At 44.6% G+C, this 17,279-nt stretch overlaps 1 protein-coding gene across 1 annotated transcript in view; it reads right to left on the bottom strand.

Annotated features, from left to right (window-relative positions):
* Positions 1-17,279, bottom strand: part of PNPO (pyridoxamine 5'-phosphate oxidase) — a 29,530-nt gene that overhangs the window by 10,589 nt on the left and 1,662 nt on the right. Inside the window, 2 exon segments of the mRNA XM_066586377.1 lie at positions 334-433; positions 561-685. Coding sequence (XP_066442474.1) covers positions 334-433; positions 561-685 — 225 coding nt within the window.

Below are 17,279 nucleotides of genomic sequence, written 5' to 3'. Positions count from 1 at the left end.
TGCTACAAAGTCGCGCTACTTTGTAGCACCACATGTGACTTTGTAGTATTACAAAATCGCTGTATTGCCGTGAGAAGACGCAGCGATATCGCTCGGACCAGTGATGTGATATCGCTGCAATTTTCTCGTGGCAATGCCGTGTCGCCCGTGTGAAGGAGGCCTAAAAGAACATTAGAAAATGTATAAACTATGAAATTAGGAGCAGATATTGTTTTATGCAGAATAGGGCATCACTGAATCCAGGTGATCGTAGAAGCAGAGATCTGGCCGTCATCAGCTGTATGTTTTCATATAGGACCATATATGTTACTTTGTATAGGTAAAGTTCCTCACCAGCTCTTTCCCTTTTCTGCTCTCTTGATTAGTGTAGAATCGGAACCCGTCCACACCAAACCCTTTCAGGAGGACCATACGTGCAGAGGGCTTCCCATCCCTATGCAGAAGGGGTAAAAAGGGTAAACTGAGGTAAATGTGGGTAGATCAAAGAGAAACAGCGGGAGGTGACTGGCTGGGTACAATGTTAAAAAATGACAAATGACATAACGACGCTGGGTCATTACCTGGTGGCAGTGGCCAGACACATGGCATTAGGCTCGGCAATGGAAGGGCACTGCAGTACTTCCTCAAACCACGCACTGAACTGAGTAATGGGATTCAGGGAAACTAGATGACTTTCTTCAAATGCCTGAGGGAAAAGAAAGAATTAAAGGCTTTTTTAAAATTAGTTTTTAAGATCCAGGCCTGCCATCTAACTTTAAATTCACAGACAGGCTGCACAAAAAAAAAAAAAAAAAAAAAAAAAAAAAAAAAAAAAATCGGTGACTTCTAATTTCCATAAAAATACATACATTTTTCTTCTGTTTTTGTTTTCTTTTTTTAAAATGGTAAACTCCAAGCAAATTCATCATTCAGGATTAGTAGGATGGTAAAAAATAGTCATACCAGGACCATTCAGATTTTTCATTCTAGTCACTCAAATACAAGTTTCTGAAGTGTTTTGAATAAACTTTTTTTTTTTTTTTTTTATGGTGAACACTGTGCAGGATTATAAATGTGATATTTTCATAAACTTGACTTTTTTTTTTCTTAATGAACCAACTGGGAAATTTTTTTCTTCAAACTTTTCCTGCCTTTTTTTGTTTTTAGTAATAAAACTTTTCTTTAAAATTTATTTTTCCTTTTTTTAGTCTTTGTCACCGTGACAGAAAGGAAAACCCTGTGTGTCAACAAGCCTATCACCGAGGGAATTTCCTTTTTGAAGGGAAGTACTTCCACCAGCTCAGGGGCGCAGCTATGGGGAGCCCATGTGCCCCCAGTTATGCTAATCTGTACCTGGGCTGGTGGGAGGAAACCATCGTTTTTGGTGAGACTAATGAGAGATGGACCACCCACGTTGATATGTGGGTGCGTTTCATTGATGACATCCTCATTTTGTGGACAGGGGAAGTGGAGGACTTTCACAAGTTCGTGGACCAACTAAACAGAAATGATCTTGGATTATTTTTAACATCAGATATTGATATCCATAAGATTACATTCTTGGATCTTCTGATAACAAAAACAGACAGTGGATCCTTGGAAACATCAATATATCGGAAAGAAACGGCCACAAATACTCTCCTCCACTGGGATAGCCACCACCCTCTACCCCTGAAGTGTGGGATCCCTAAAGGACAGTTCATCCGGGCCCGCCGAAATTGTTCGGTTGAAGGCGATTTTTCAGAAAAATCGCAAGAAATGAGTCGTAGATTCAGTAACAGAGGCTACCCAACAGCAGTGGTGGAGAGAGCAAACACCTATGCAAAAAATTCTAACAGAGATCAATTTCTGCAAACTCGTAAAAGAGATGACAAGAACAATAAGATGCGTATAATTGGTACATGTGATGACCAATCAAAAGAAGTGAGACATATCATCAGTAAATATTGGCATATTCTTTTGAAGGACATGGACCTGGTGTCACATCTCCCGGTCAATCCCCAAATCACGTATAGACGCGGACGTAACCTGAGAGACCGATTGGTCCACAGCCTACTTCCACCCAAGTTGTCAACCAAGACATGGCTAGGATCGGACTTACCAAAGGGCACTTTCAGATGTGCGGGCTGTAAGGCATGTGGCTTTATTGCTCGAGGTAATACCTTCACATGTTCCACTACAAGAGAGGTGTTCCACATAAGGGACTTTATAAACTGCCGCACCAGCGGCGTTGTCTATAAAGCCACATGCCCGTGCCCGTTGGACTATGTTGGGAAAACCATCCGCCAATTTAGGCGACGTATCCTGGAACATGTTGGCAATGTGAACCGTGGAGAACATACCAACATAGCGACACACATACGTGATATGCATGACAATGATCCTACATGCATTAAATTCCAAGGGATTGAGATTATTAGGGAGAATGGGAGGAGAGGTAATCGAGACAGGTTACTAACACAAAAGGAGACACGGTGGATTCACCGCCTGCAATGTTGTAGCCCCAAGGGACTAAATGACTGTCTCTCTTATGCATCGTTTATATAATACAGGATCAACATCATAGGTGACTGATGCAACAATATACCATGTACAGTATTTATTACATTTAATTACGCGTCCGCTGTACTACACCATCTTTGGTGCGGACACACCATGCATAGACTATATAAACTTGGCTGTATATGCGAGTCAGTGTATATAGGACATTTATGCTTGACATCTTGGAGCATTATCATGGAATGTTTATTGTTTGCATAATACTATATGTTGCCAAATAATGGTAGTCACCTGTCGTTACTGTTATTTTTATTTTTACTGTCATTTAAACTATGTATATATACCCCTTCTCTCTATATACATACAGTGTTCCCAATAACCGGGTTCGGTCCATCAAATATTATTATACAGAAGCACTTGGGTATTCTATCCATGCGTTCTTTTGGGCCATGATACTGAAGGATTAACATACTGAGCGTTAAATTCCATCTGGGCACCGTTGTATACTAATGCAGCAAAAAAGGCTTCTTTATCCTCAGCAGCACTTATCTCTGCCGCGCGCAGCGGTTCCGGGGTGCCGGGCGCCGACTCTGCTATACCTCCTAAGGTTGGCAGTGGTTGGCGTCCCGGACCCGTCGGGGCTACTGCACATGTGCGGGAATCCCGTTCCATCACGGGTTTTCGCTGAGGCACAGTTTAGTGTTGGTTGATGCTCATTGGAGCACTGGGGACGAGCCCTCCTGCTGGGAGGCGTGGCTTGTACTTTAAAAAGCCTCTGCTCTGGGCAACATACCATTGCTGCTCATTTTCACACAGCCGTTCAGGCTGTTCGGTTCTATAACCTAGATTCACCATCCTGATGATGCGGTCACTGCATTAAGGACCGTGGAAACGCGTAGATGGTGTTAGCCAGCCTAAGATAGCCTTATTGTTGTGCTTGACATGCCACAGATGTCCACATCATTGTATATCGGGCTATCTATGCTTAAATGGTGATAGTGAATGCAGCAGTTACTGACAAAGAGGGTTCATTATATATCTTATTGAACCCTCTTCAGTTCAGCTGCTCGTAGCTGCTAGTGATTATAAAATCTCACAAACAGCGGCATTCATCTCTAGTGAAGCAGTGATCAGCTGTTTTTATTAGCTGCACTCAGCAGTGTTTAGTCCATGTGACAGGGTCTTATGAGTTAATGACCCTGGTCTAAGACTCTCCGCTGTGTCTGTCCCTAATGGGAATGTGGTAAAATAAAAGGAACGTTTGGTGCTGTAATATGTCCTTGCACCATTTAACTCCGAGTTACAGACCACTCAGCGCTGCAGTCTATTTGCCAGCTTTTATATAAACTAGATAAACACGCTAAATGACGTCAGTCAAGCGAGTCACTATATAGATAAAATTAGTGACCGTGTTTACTATAGCTGGTTATCGCATCAGGGTATTATCCACCATAATAGGGGATATACCACATAGTATATACCTGATTGATGCTATATTTCCTGGGCATTAATATATGCCTCAATACTCTGCCAGACGGGGGTTACATTTATTATTCTGGCCTTTACCCATTTATCGGCTCCAACGTATAAATACAAAAAATATAACCTACATTGTGCTTTGTTAGCCCTTGTGGCCATTTATACACGTGGAGCTGTACACAACCATAATATATATCTCGACCCATGCACCAACAATATAGATGGGGTCATTGTGGTTGTGGAGTTAGAACCTAGCGCATCATCTGGTATATACTTATATGGACTTACTACTGTTAGAATATCTACTTGTCCAGTAGGAGTGTAACTGGAATAAGAGTCCACGCCTTTTATACATTTTTATTTTTATCTTTACCTAATAAAAGTTATATTTTAGTGATTCCCTCGGTGATAGTCCTTTTTTTAGTCCCCAGATTGGATCTTAACTACTGCTCATACTGTATAATGCAGTACTATAGTATTGCATTATACTGTGTAATCTTATGAAGATGTGCCACAGGCATGCTTTGTTAGGCAATCATTCATGGCAGCCCTGCAGGGACATCAGAAAGCCCCAAAGCCGCCAGGACAATGGAATGGCATCCCCCAAATTGCAATGCAGTGGAAGGGGATGGGCGATCAGCAGCACCGATTGGGGTATTTGAAGGGTTAATAGCCACAATCAGTGTAAACTCTAATCGTTGCTATTGCCGGTCAGTATCAGCTCTCAAAGATGGCTGCCATGTATATAATAGCCTCAGCTCTCAGGTTTTATAAATAGACACTTGACATGTGCCGTACATGTATGGTGCACGTCAGGAAGGGGTTGGAAAAACATTAAAATAGCTATGTTCTGGACTGCAAAGGACAAGTTCTCAAAACAACTCCCTCTTCTAACATCACACTACTTAGTGACCGCCAATATGGGTTTTTACAGAGGCATTACTCCAAGGCATGGCATGTACATCAGAAGAATGCCGCTTAGTAGCTGTAAAGAAATGTATTGGCAGTTAGTTTTACAGTTCACCCTATTCCTGACATCCTACTTTAAAGTGTCGTGGCTCGCCGGCCATGTTGGATCAGGACCAGGTTGCTGTCATGGTGTCAGTCCAAGCCCACACGAACCAATCAGCATCTGTCTGTACACATTTATTCTGGCTACTCCTCATGCTGGTTATACTTCTAGTCTTAAGGCTTCTCTGGTCGTGTTGGTGGCTCCTGTCTTGTTCCACTGTCAAATAAGTCTGCTTGGTGTATAGAATATTTTCGGGTGTTGTAACATCTGTCTCCTACCTAAGTTACTATTTCTGCCTTTGTACTTCATCTGGTTTGTTCCTTGCTTGTTTCTGTGTATACCGTATCCTTTGTTATTTTTGCTGTTTTCCAACTAGGGAGAGTCAGGGTTGCCCCATGTTCTTGATCTGGGGTCGCCTTCATCAGTGCAAGTGCTCTACTGTTAGGTAGGGTCTCATTGCATTAGAGGAGGATTAGGGTCAGATTTCCGGTTTCCCCATTTTCGATTTTGTTATAAATATTTTGTGTTCTCTCCATTATTATACAAAAAACGCATTGCACAATTGATCTAATAAAAATGATTATTACAAACCACTAGACCCAAAAGTCTGGAGATCATTTTCCTACAGGACGGAGCTTTTTTGTTTTTCTTCTACTAGAAAAATTTAGGAGGTTCCCTATAACTTCTGTACAGGAAAACAGAATGCCCAAATGTAGATGCGATTAGGGCCTTAAACATTAAACTTGCAGGATTTTATATTCCTTCCTATCATATCTTATCTTACACATGCCATCTAATGGGGTGACTGCCATGGGCCAGTTACTGGCTTCAGCGTTGGCGTTGCCACCATTGGGGCTAGTGATGAAAAAAATTATTTATTACAAAAAGGTAAAAAAACAAAAACAACATTTTGATCTAAGGATCCTTTAAGTCTTGTAGTACATGCAAGATAATGAACCAACAGACGCAAGCAAAAAGTGGAGTTTCATAAACAGCCGTTTTACCGTGGGGAGTGTCAATAAGCAGATCTGGGATTTTCATAAAAAGTACAATTTTCATCTTGGATATAAGGACAGCGATGTAGTCATTGTACCTCATAGCAGTGTGAGGAACGGGTCCATGTTGTTGACTGTAATTACTACTTCAGCAGCAACCAGAGTTCTGTACAAGAGCAGTGAATGCGGTCAGGGTAGTAGTGATACATTCAGGACAAGAAGACTGCAGTCCATGGACATAACAGATAGCAACACGCTAGTAATTCCACCTTGTCACAGTGAATTATGATATATTGTAGGGGAATTACGTCTCTATATACAGCATAGCTACAAGTACCAGGTTGGCGAACAGAGTAGTAATTTTTAGGTGTGTGAATGTATATGCAGATTATTAACTGTCTTGAATGTTTTTCCATATCCGACTAATTTTTCTAGCTATAGAATGAGGGACTTCAAATTGTTTGGAAATGGCCATATAACCCTTCCCAGATTGATGGCAGCATAATCTGAGATCGTTGTTGATGTATTTCCTCCTTGGCATTGTGTTAACACACACCTGAATGCTCCAGACCAGCAAACTGCCCAAATGTCTGCTTTTACAGAGGTGGTCACACTTGATCAATTAATCAAGGGCATTTTATTAGTAGCACCTAACGGCTACTTACTTCTTTATTCCTATGGAAGCAGTAAAGGTGTACTAATACACATTTCTTCTACATTTTGCTCTAGTTTTTATTTAAATAATGATATGGTGTAATTTATCATAGATTACTATTCATATTTCCTTGCGAGGGTCTCCTTTTTGTAAGGGAAACCCTCTTTAATGTCCTGCAGCTCTCCCGACACGTGGGGATTTGATACAGAAAGAACCTTGAAAAAGACTTTGTGGCGCATTTCTATATTGTTCATCCATGTAATTTATCATGTGTTATTCAACTGAGGTTGTATTCACCCAATTTTAAAAAGGACCAGATTAAAACTGGGCATGCAGTTACATCTCGGTCAGACACGCAAACGATTAGCGTTGTGGTGTAATTGGATAAACAGTCTTGCCACCCGAGACCCTAAATGTGGTTCCTCCCTTGGTCTATAAAAAGGCTCTCAGAGGCTCCTTGTGTGTAGTGATCCCTTTTTCAGCTTGTGAGAAGCTTGCTGACCTCTAGACGCAGAGAAGAGATTTCACTCCGTTTCACTCCTCCAGAGTCTGAGAGGGGAGCATTATTGGGATATGAGAAGCTGGATGGTCCTATCGATGAATTGCCCGCCATCTGGGTCATTCTGACCAGACTGTTAGGAGATGTTTGGACCAGTGGATGCATGAGGGCACACAAGGTGACCGGTCTCAGGATGCCTTTGACAGACCACCAGTAGAGAGGATCATCTGATCATTCGACAAGCAGGAGCAGCTCCAAATGTTTTATTGTCCGCTATCCAGTGTCAGGTAGCACCACTATTACAGCCCCTGTGTCTGTCGGAATGACTGAAAGACATTTTGTATTCATGTTTGGAGACCTAGGGGTTAGAGTCTCTATATTGCTGTGGAGCGGCACACTGCCCCCTGCTGGTGTGATGGTCTGTCAGGACCATTGTATATGACAGTCTGTAATCCCTAGTAGTGGTACGAGAAACAATGACAGCTTAGCAATATGATCAGGACAACCATCAGCCATGTGTTCCTCTCATGGCGGCTTCCAAGAGGCATTTTCCAGCAGCATAATTCTCGGCCGCACACACAAGGGGGTCACAGGGAGCCCCCACAACATTGTCACACTTCTATGGCTGCCCGGTCGCCACATTTATTGCCAATCATGTATGGGATGATCCAGAATGACAACTTTGACAGAATATGAGTTTGAATGATCTAGAGGCTCAGTTACAGCAAATGTGGATCTGATATGCTGCAGGATACAATACAGAACCTGTATGCCTCCATGCCAACCCAAACTAGAGGTGGCCCAACAGGGTACTAGAGCCTCCATGCCCACCCGTATTACATCTTGTATCCAAGCTAGAGGTGGCCCAACAGGGTACTAGAGCCTCCATGCCCACTTGTATCACATCTTGTATCCAAGCTAGAGGTGGTACCACAGGGTACTAGAGCCTCCGTGCCCACCCGTATTACATCTTGTATCCAAACTGGAGGCAGTACAACAGGGTACTAGAGCCTCCATGCCCGCCAGTATTACATCTTGTATCTAAGCTAGAGGTGGTACAATAGCCCCCATGCCTCCCATATCATATCCTGCATCCAAGCTAGAGGTGGTACACCAGGGTACTGGAGCCTCCATGCCCGCCAGTATTACATCTTGTATCTAAACTAGAGGTGGTACCACAGGGTACTAGAGCCTCCATGCCTCCCATATCATATCCTGCATCCAAGCTAGAGGTGGTACACCAGGGTACTGGAGCCTCCATGCCCGCCAGTATTACATCTTGTATCTAAGTTAGAGGTGGTACAACAGCCTCCATGCCCCCCATATCATATCTTGTATCCAAGCTAGAGGTGGTACAAAAGGGTACTGGAGCCTCCATGCCCGCCAGTATGACATCTTGTATCTAAGCTAGAGGTGGTACAACAGGGTACTAAACCTCCATGCCTGCCCATATCACATCTTATATTCAAGCCAGAGGTGGTACAACAGGATACTGGAGCCTTTCTGCCCCCCCCCCCCCATATTACATCTTGTATCCAAGCTAGAGGTGGTACAACAGGATACTAGAGCCTTTCTGCCCCCCCCATATTACATCTTGTATCCAAGCTAGAGGTGGTACAACAGGGTACTAGAGCCTTTCTGCCCCTCGTATTACATCTTGTATCCAAGCAAGAGGTAGTCATTATAATGGATTTGCATGAAGAATGGATAAGTTGACCAGACATATCCACTATGTGGCCAATACAACAGAACAAGTGATTCGTGCCGGTAGACAATGGTGACAAACTTTGTGGTAAGTTCATTATTATGGGCATACCAGTTTTATCCCCGATGCAGCACATTCTATATATTTCAACAGTGCCACATTGAAAAGTTATAGGGACAGTCCCAAGATTTTCCCTTATCTCCAATCCAGAAGGTGCATAGTGCCGAATTGCTGGGGGTCCAACCACTGGAAGACCCGCTGATCACAAGAATGAGCGAGATTGTTAAGTACTGCGCTCAGCTTCTCTTCAGCAGTCCCATAGAGGTGAATGGAGCGGCAGTGCGCATGCTTGACCACCGCTCCAATCATATAGGGGGACACGGAGCACCTTTTCTCATGGTCATGTTTGTTCTCGGGTTTCCCTTAGTATTGTAGAGGTGATGTAATTGTCATCAGTGCCTAAGAAATGGCCACAAGCCTTCGCTTTCTAGAATATTCTCAAAACCTAACGTGCTGGAGGGACCTGAGAACTGGGATTGAGAAAGACGGCAACAATATGATCTTTCTTTCTGGCAGACTATAGCTACAATAATCCCCAGAACGAGAACACATAGTCTTTTGTAGGGATTATAGGTGTCAGGACCTTGGACAAGAAGTAATCCCAGGGATCTGATGCCACGACTTCATCTCAACATTCTGGAATTCAGGTCTGACTTCTCGGAGTCCAATTAACTAACTCTGTAACCTGTGTTTCATATACTGTATTCCTAGATTATCCGCCATCTTGCTTGTTAGAATGATGTACAAATCAGTAATCAGTACTGAGACTACAAAAGGTTTGTCCTTTATCTTATCTCCTATAGCCCAAGTCCTCATGGGCATATGCAATTTTTCGCTGGGTATTTGCTGTGTTTTTATGTGATCCCTAAAGGCCCATTTAGACGGGACGAATGTACCTGCACGGGAGCTAGTATCGCTGTCTCGCTCACAGAGCGGCCAGCTGGGGGGCGGAGAGGCTGCAGGAGATGTCTCTCCTCTCGTCCCCCACCCCCTCCATTGCCTTAACATAGCAGCCGTTCAGTACTGAACGGCTGCTATTTACACTGAGCGATCAGCGATCTGCTCATTGTCCATCGTTTACGCTGCATAAACGATGGGAGCTGTATTCAGGGAACAGACTACCCCCACTGTTCTCTGAATAAATTCCCTTTGTTCTGCTTTGGGGCTGACAGCGGAGACAATGTTATCAGCTGTAATCAGCGCTCCCCGGGCAGAGCACAGCGTGCGGTCCGCCTTACCAGCTGTTCTGCCGATAGATGGATTTCATGCCGAACTGGAATCCATCGTTTGGCAGAAAAGTGAAAGATGGGCACATTTACACATAACGTTATCGCTCAAAAGCCGCCTTGTGAGCGATAATCGTTGTGTCTACATGGGCATTTAAAAGGGTTGGACTAGAATACACTTCTTTCACCTATATTATGAATAGGTGATAAAAGTCTATTCTGGTACAACCCCTTTAACCCTGTAGTATTTTGGCCATAAGGATGTAACATTTTGTTTTGGATTTTCATCTCCACCTTTCAAAAGCCACAACTTTTTTATTTTTCCATTGATGTAGCCATCTGGGGGCTTGTTTTTTGCAAGGCGAGTTGTAGTTTTTATTTGTACCATTTGGGGGTATAATGTATTGTATAACTTTTATTACCTTTGATTGGAGGGTAGGGAAAAAAAATACACCAATTCTGCCATTTTTTTATGGCATTCATCATACAGTATGATAGACATGAAAGGTTAGGTTTTTCCACTTTGCCTTTAAATCTCATTGTACAGCCAATCGAACATTGCATCTGAGAATGCTGTAAGTTTAAGGGTCCATTGAGCGATTCCCCTGCAGTACATGACAGGGGGCAATTCTGAAACCAAAGTCTTGGCCACTAAAAGGTCTTGCCCCACCATTGCTTTTGGCCCTCCACCACTATGGCAGTACAAGTCCTATCCCAAATCGCATGTGCCATGACTTTCCTCATAGGAACAAACTTCTGTAGCCAGGATAAAACCAGTGAACAATTATTGATTGTGCTATGGAGCTGGAATGAAAACTGCTTCCCAGAATCTGAGTTATGACTATATTTTAAGACTTTTTACAAGCCGAGTGTTCTTGTCACATGGACGTGGACTTCCTTTATTTTCTGTCACTAGCCTTTAGCACTGCTCATAAAAGGATACCTGCATAATGACAGGTATATCTAACCGATTACATTATCTATAACAGGTTTGTATAGATGATGTCAGCGTTTATTTCATATGGATATGAATGTACAGTTTAAAGTGTGGGTTCGCTCCTGTGAACCTACAATTATAGATTAGGTGACTCTTTGTATCCAGAATGGCCGCAAAGTGACTCAGGAGCCACATGTAGGCAACTTACAAAAACATTTCCTTGTGGCACCTGACTACCAAAGCCCAGCCATAACTAGGGTGTCATAGGCTATACCTTTGGCTCATATCTCTAGTCGTGTTTTAAAAGGTTTTGACTAGAATAGGCTTTTATCACCTATATTATGAATAGGTGATAAAAGTCTACTCTGGTACAACTGCTTTAACCCTTTGCAATCCAATTTTGGATTTAAAGGAGATGTCCCGCGCCGAAACGGGTTTTTTTTTTTTTAAACCCCCCCCCCGTTCGGCGCGAGACAACCCCGATGCAGGGGTTAAAAAACCCACCCGCACAGCGCTTACCTGAATCCCGGCGGTCCGGCGTCTTCATACTCACCTGCTGAAGATGGCCGCCGGGATCCTCCGTCTTCGTGGACCGCAGCTCTTCTGTGCGGTCCACTGCCGATTCCAGCCTCCTGATTGGCTGGAATCGGCACGTGACGGGGCGGAGCTACACGGAGCCGCTCTCTGGCACGAGCGGCTCCATAGAAGACTACAGAAGACCCGGACTGCGCAAGCGCGGCTAATTTGGCCATCGGAGGGCGAAAATTAGTCGGCACCATGGAGACGAGGACGCTAGCAACGGAGCAGGTAAGTATAAAACTTTTTATAACTTCTGTATGGCTCATAATTAATGCACAATGTATATTACAAAGTGCATTATTATGGCCATACAGAAGTGTATAACCCCACTTGCTGCCTCGGGACATCTCCTTTAAGGTTTCCTAGAGGAGTTTTCTCTTTCTGCCATTATCAATGGCGCCATCTGCTGGCAAGAGCCAGTACTACGGTATGGGACATGCTGGAGAGGCCCCCCGACAACAGAGCGGCCAATAATATACAGTAAGAATACCCTGCCGGACGTCTTCTGACATCGGAGCTGTACAGGCTTCAATCAGAATGTCTGAAGACATCAGACAGTGGATTAGAAAGGGTTAGCCATGTAGTATTTTGGCCATAAGGATGTAACATTTTTGCGGGGATTTTTTATCTCCACTTTTCAAAAGCCACAAATTTATTTATTTTTCCATTGATATAGCCATCTCAGGGCTGGTTCTTTGCAAGGTGAGTTGTAGTTTTTATTGGTGCCAATTTGGGGTTCATATAATGTATAACTTTTATTAATGTTTTGGGGGGTAGGGAGAAAAGACACCAATTCTGCCAGTGTGTTTTTTATGGCATTCATCATACAGTATGATTGACATTAAATCTTTTTTTCTATGGGTTGGAATGATAACAATACCAAAATTATACATATATTATTTTAGGTTCTTCCACTTTTTTTTTTCAATACACTGTCTTGGACTTTTTTTGTTATTTTTTTTTACATGGCTACATTCAAAGACCCAGAACTTTTCTATTTTTCAGCGCAGGAAGTGACTCTTGAAACGCCATCTTGTCGATTTCACGCTGTATTCTTCTCCGATGCATCGTAAATACAATTTGGCATACCTGACTGATAAGGCTTTGATACCCTCTAAGTATCACCTAAATTAAATGACTGCTTCAGCACATGGCAAATGTAGGATCGCACCCCGGTAATACTGTCTCAGTAACCGCTAGCAATGGCAACTTGCTAAATAGTCCAAGCTACTTAGCATGGTACCTCACTATACAACAGGCATGTTGCTTAACTAGTTTTGCCCTTAGCGGTATGTACAACCAATGTCTAAATTGAGGCCAGCCTTACTTACATTTCGTTGCTTGGGAGTTATAGCTATTACTGAACAAAGTGTGTCTGGGGTCAAGAGCATGACTCTCACTATCACTGCTCTCCTCAGCCTCTATGGCAGTCTAGATACCCCCCAACAGCTTGAGTGCAAAAGTGTAAAATTTATAGGACAGGCAGCGCCCCTTTATGCCAAGCCCCACCCTCCGTATCCCGTAATATAGCTCTTCAGTGACTGAATCTGGGATTGTCCATCAAATCTGCGATGGTTGGGACATGTGCATAAATAGTGCAGTGTAGTAAAACTATCAATCGAATGATCGCATCTACAAGTCCACTCAGGGGACAAGAGAAAAAAGATAGGAGTTCACATTTAAAAAGAAAAATTCTTTTCTACAAACCCCCCCCCCCCTTTTCTAAAAAAAAAAACAAAAAAAAAAAAAAAAAAAACACAAAAAACAAAACAACCCCCCCCACACACACACCCACACCCACACATATTAGGTATTGCTGCATTCATAAACCTTGCACTATAAAATTAATGTCCGTTGTGCTGCACAATGAATTATGTAACAAGAAAAAAGTTCAGGAATTGTTATACATCCGACCTTCCAAAAAACCCCATAAAAAGGGATCAAAAAGTGCATGTGGCCTAAAATGGTATCAATGAAAACGATGACTCGTCTTTAGAGATGAGCAAGCACATTCGTTAAGGACAAACACTCGAGCGAGTATCGTCCTCTTCGAGTATCTGCCTGCTTGTCCGCAAAGATTCGGGTGCCGTCCGGGGAGAACGGGGTAGGGGTAGGGGTAGGTGGGATCAGACTCCCCTCCCCCCCCCCCCCCCCCGCAACTCACCACTCTCCCCCGTTGGCACCCGAATCTTTGCGGACGAGCAGGCAGATACTGGAAAGGGACGATACTTGTGTTAAAGAAAAAAAAAAAAAAACACACCAAAAACACATTGGCAAAACAAACCGTGTGCACAAAACCTTCCTGCGCCCGTGTGGATTACGTGGTTACTCAACGGCCGGGGTGGAAAGGCTTATTCCAAAGACCCCGGGCAGAAGAGTTGGTCTAGGTACGCCTATCGGATTGCCGGAATTGTCATATAGTGCGGGAGATGTTAAAAGATATTTGCAAAGGTATGCTTTAATAGGAAAGTATAACAAGGGTACTTCTGGAAATTGTGGTAATCCGGTGGGGTATAGCGGGGTAGAAAATGCTGACAGGATCCCTTTAAGTACTGCTCTTCCATTGTTAAGTCCCTGAAGAAATCACACCTGGAGAGTTAGCATTTAAATACAATCCCCCGTCGCAGGTAAATAGATGCAGAACGGTCTGATGGGTGGGCCGGTGGTCTCCGCTGGCCGGTACTTGCCTAATAGACCCGCCCCTGGTGTGATGTGGAGGTCATCACTAATCGATCCAAATCTTGCATTGAGAGTTGATGGACTGGTTCGTGAACAGATCGTTTGTCCCTTTCGTGGACAGATTCAGCACAGTCATTGGCGCATGCACGAGATTGGGATGAAGTGTCAGATGGAATGCATGTCATGCCAGCAGAAAGCGGTGTGTTTATCAGGAAAGCTCTCTAGCCAGCAGAAATGGTCCGGCCTTCCCACCGAATCGGTCTGCATCCATCTGCATGCAACACATGAAGACGTAAAATGATTTCTTCCAAAGCATAGCAAAATAAGGAAAGAGTGGTACTTACTGTAAGTACCCCATCGTTGTAGGTGGTTCAATGTGTTTGTTTCATGGGCCCCAAAGGACCACCTTGACAACATCAGTTACGAATAAAAAGGTATACACTATATAATAGCTGGACAGGCATCAACACCCGGCAATGACTTAGGGGACACAGCGGGGCCTATAAACTGCCTACGGCGGCACAGCGGGGCCTATAAACTGCCTACGGCGGCACAGCGGGGCCTATAAACTGCCTACGGCGGCACAGCGGGGCCTATAAACTGCCTACGGCGGCACAGCGGGGCCTATAAACTGCCTACGGCGGCACAGCGGGGCCTATAAACTGCCTACGGCGGCACAGCGGGGCCTATAAACTGCCTACGGCGGCACAGCGGGGCCTATAAACTGCCTACGGCGGCACAGCGGGGCCTATAAACTGCCTACGGCGGCACAGCGGGGCCTATAAACTGCCTACGGCGGCACAGCGGGGCCTATAAACTGCCTACGGCGGCACAGCGGGGCCTATAAACTGCCTACGGCGGCACAGCTGGGCCTATAAATTGCCTAAGGCGGCACAGCGGGGCCTATAAATTGCCTAAGGCGGCACAGCGGGGCCTATAAATTGCCTAAGGCGGCACAGCGGGGCCTATAAATTGCCTAAGGCGGCACAGCGGGGCCTATAAATTGCCTAAGGCGGCACAGCGGGGCCTATAAATTGCCTAAGGCGGCACAGCGGGGCCTATAAATTGCCTAAGGCGGCACAGCGGGGCCTATAAATTGCCTAAGGCGGCACAGCGGGGCCTATAAATTGCCTAAGGCGGCACAGCTGGGCCTATAAATTGCCTAAGGCGGCACAGCAGGGCCTATAAATTGCCTAAGGCGGCACAGCGGGGCCTATAAATTGCCTAAGGCGGCACAGCGGGGCCTATAAATTGCCTAAGGCGGCACAGCGGGGCCTATAAATTGCCTAAGGCGGCACAGCGGGGCCTATAAATTGCCTAAGGCGGCACAGCGGGGCCTATAAATTGCCTAAGGCGGCACAGCGGGGCCTATAAATTACTGAGGGAGCCCACTGCGATTCTGTCACCCAAGGGCACATGTAAACCTGGAGCCAGCCCTAATTAGTAGTATACAGACTTTCAGCAGCATGCAGTATATCAATAGTATACAGTAGCTACTAAAGTATGAGATGTAGACAAGCAACAAAGTCATCTGGAGGCTTTATTAAGCATCGTTGTCTAGCTTAGGAACTCCACTAATGTTCTCTTCTGACCGGTCTATGACAAGCGGATTAGAAAAGCCAGAAGCTGGCAATGGCCGTGTATAAGACCCCAAGGGTAGAATGTGATCTCACTGCAACAGTGGGGAGTAGTAGATCCCACTCTTCCCGCTCTGGCCCAATCTGTATCACTTGCGCCCAACTTCAGCATCCTAACATTTACTTTTCTGACGTTAAAATGCTGCACCCTCTACTGGTGGTAAGAAACCTACATGCATCAGGCTATCACTTACCTGCCTGACAGTCCACGCTGCGCCCTCTGCTGGCAGCCTTTTACAAATGTATTCATAAAAAAAGCTTCTTGAAAAACACTTTTACGCTGCGGACACCTAGGGCTGATTTGCTTCCTAAGTGCAAAATGAATCAACTTTCTCAATAGTCCTTCTAAACGTTTCCTGCCGTGTTGCTGCTGCAGCGTTGGTGTGAGGTGGCTCTCACAGCGCGCTTCGCAGTTGCAGGTTTACATCTGGAGGATTCCTGGATTCACATATTTTTAATTTGCAAGAAAAACAAGGACAATTAGCAAGAGTCTCCGAGGAACAAGCAAAGCAACAACCTGTACTGCGGTGAGGTTAATGCAGTGTAAGGGGAACAATCCACGAAGGAGTATGTCCACACAGTATTATGTATGGGTATGGGCCCGGCTCACACGAACGTACATATGAATGATTGCTTTGCTGACAGCTGACCTCTCCTCAATCTTACGTCTGAGTTGGACGCAAAACTCCTCGTTCGGATCAAACGAGATTTGTGTCCAAAAAGCATACAACATGCGAAGAACGCAATATATTAATAATGCAATCGAAAAGTGAGAGATTGGGAAATCTGAGCCTAATCTACCAAGGAAATGAGAGCTGAGCTAAACGTAGAGCACCCGCCCTGATGAGGGAGACCCCACACCAGAATGCCAGGGCAACCTTAGCTCTCCTTAGTTGGAGAATAGGGATACCTACCACCATAGCAGATAACAATATGCACCGTGTAGATGCTAAACAAGCCTGTAGTGAACCGGATGTAACACTAATGTAAGGGAAGCAGTAAGTCGGGTGATAGATGTTACCCCAAACACCCTTTACAGGCTTATCTGACGATGGAGCAGGAGAGGCGCCACAACTAGACCAGAAACACCTTCAGACTCGCAAAGTAACCTGCATCCTCCTTGCAGAGGAGCTAGAGTAAATGTGTACAGGTAAGCGCTGATTGGTCGGCTGAGGGGCGCCCCTCAGCCGACCAATCTATGCATTCACCAGAACAGAAGCGCTCATGGCAGAATGACAGTGAGCAGGTGCTGAAGCGCAGATCACATGGGCTGCGGCTGATGCTGTGACGTTACCCTGGTCCCCATCCAACACAGAGACACTAAAGGGGTTATTTAGA

This window comes from Eleutherodactylus coqui, chromosome 13 (assembly GCF_035609145.1).
Source record: "Eleutherodactylus coqui strain aEleCoq1 chromosome 13, aEleCoq1.hap1, whole genome shotgun sequence".
Lineage (NCBI taxonomy): Eukaryota > Metazoa > Chordata > Amphibia > Anura > Eleutherodactylidae > Eleutherodactylus > Eleutherodactylus coqui.
This window is presented reverse-complemented; position numbering and strand designations above follow the sequence as displayed.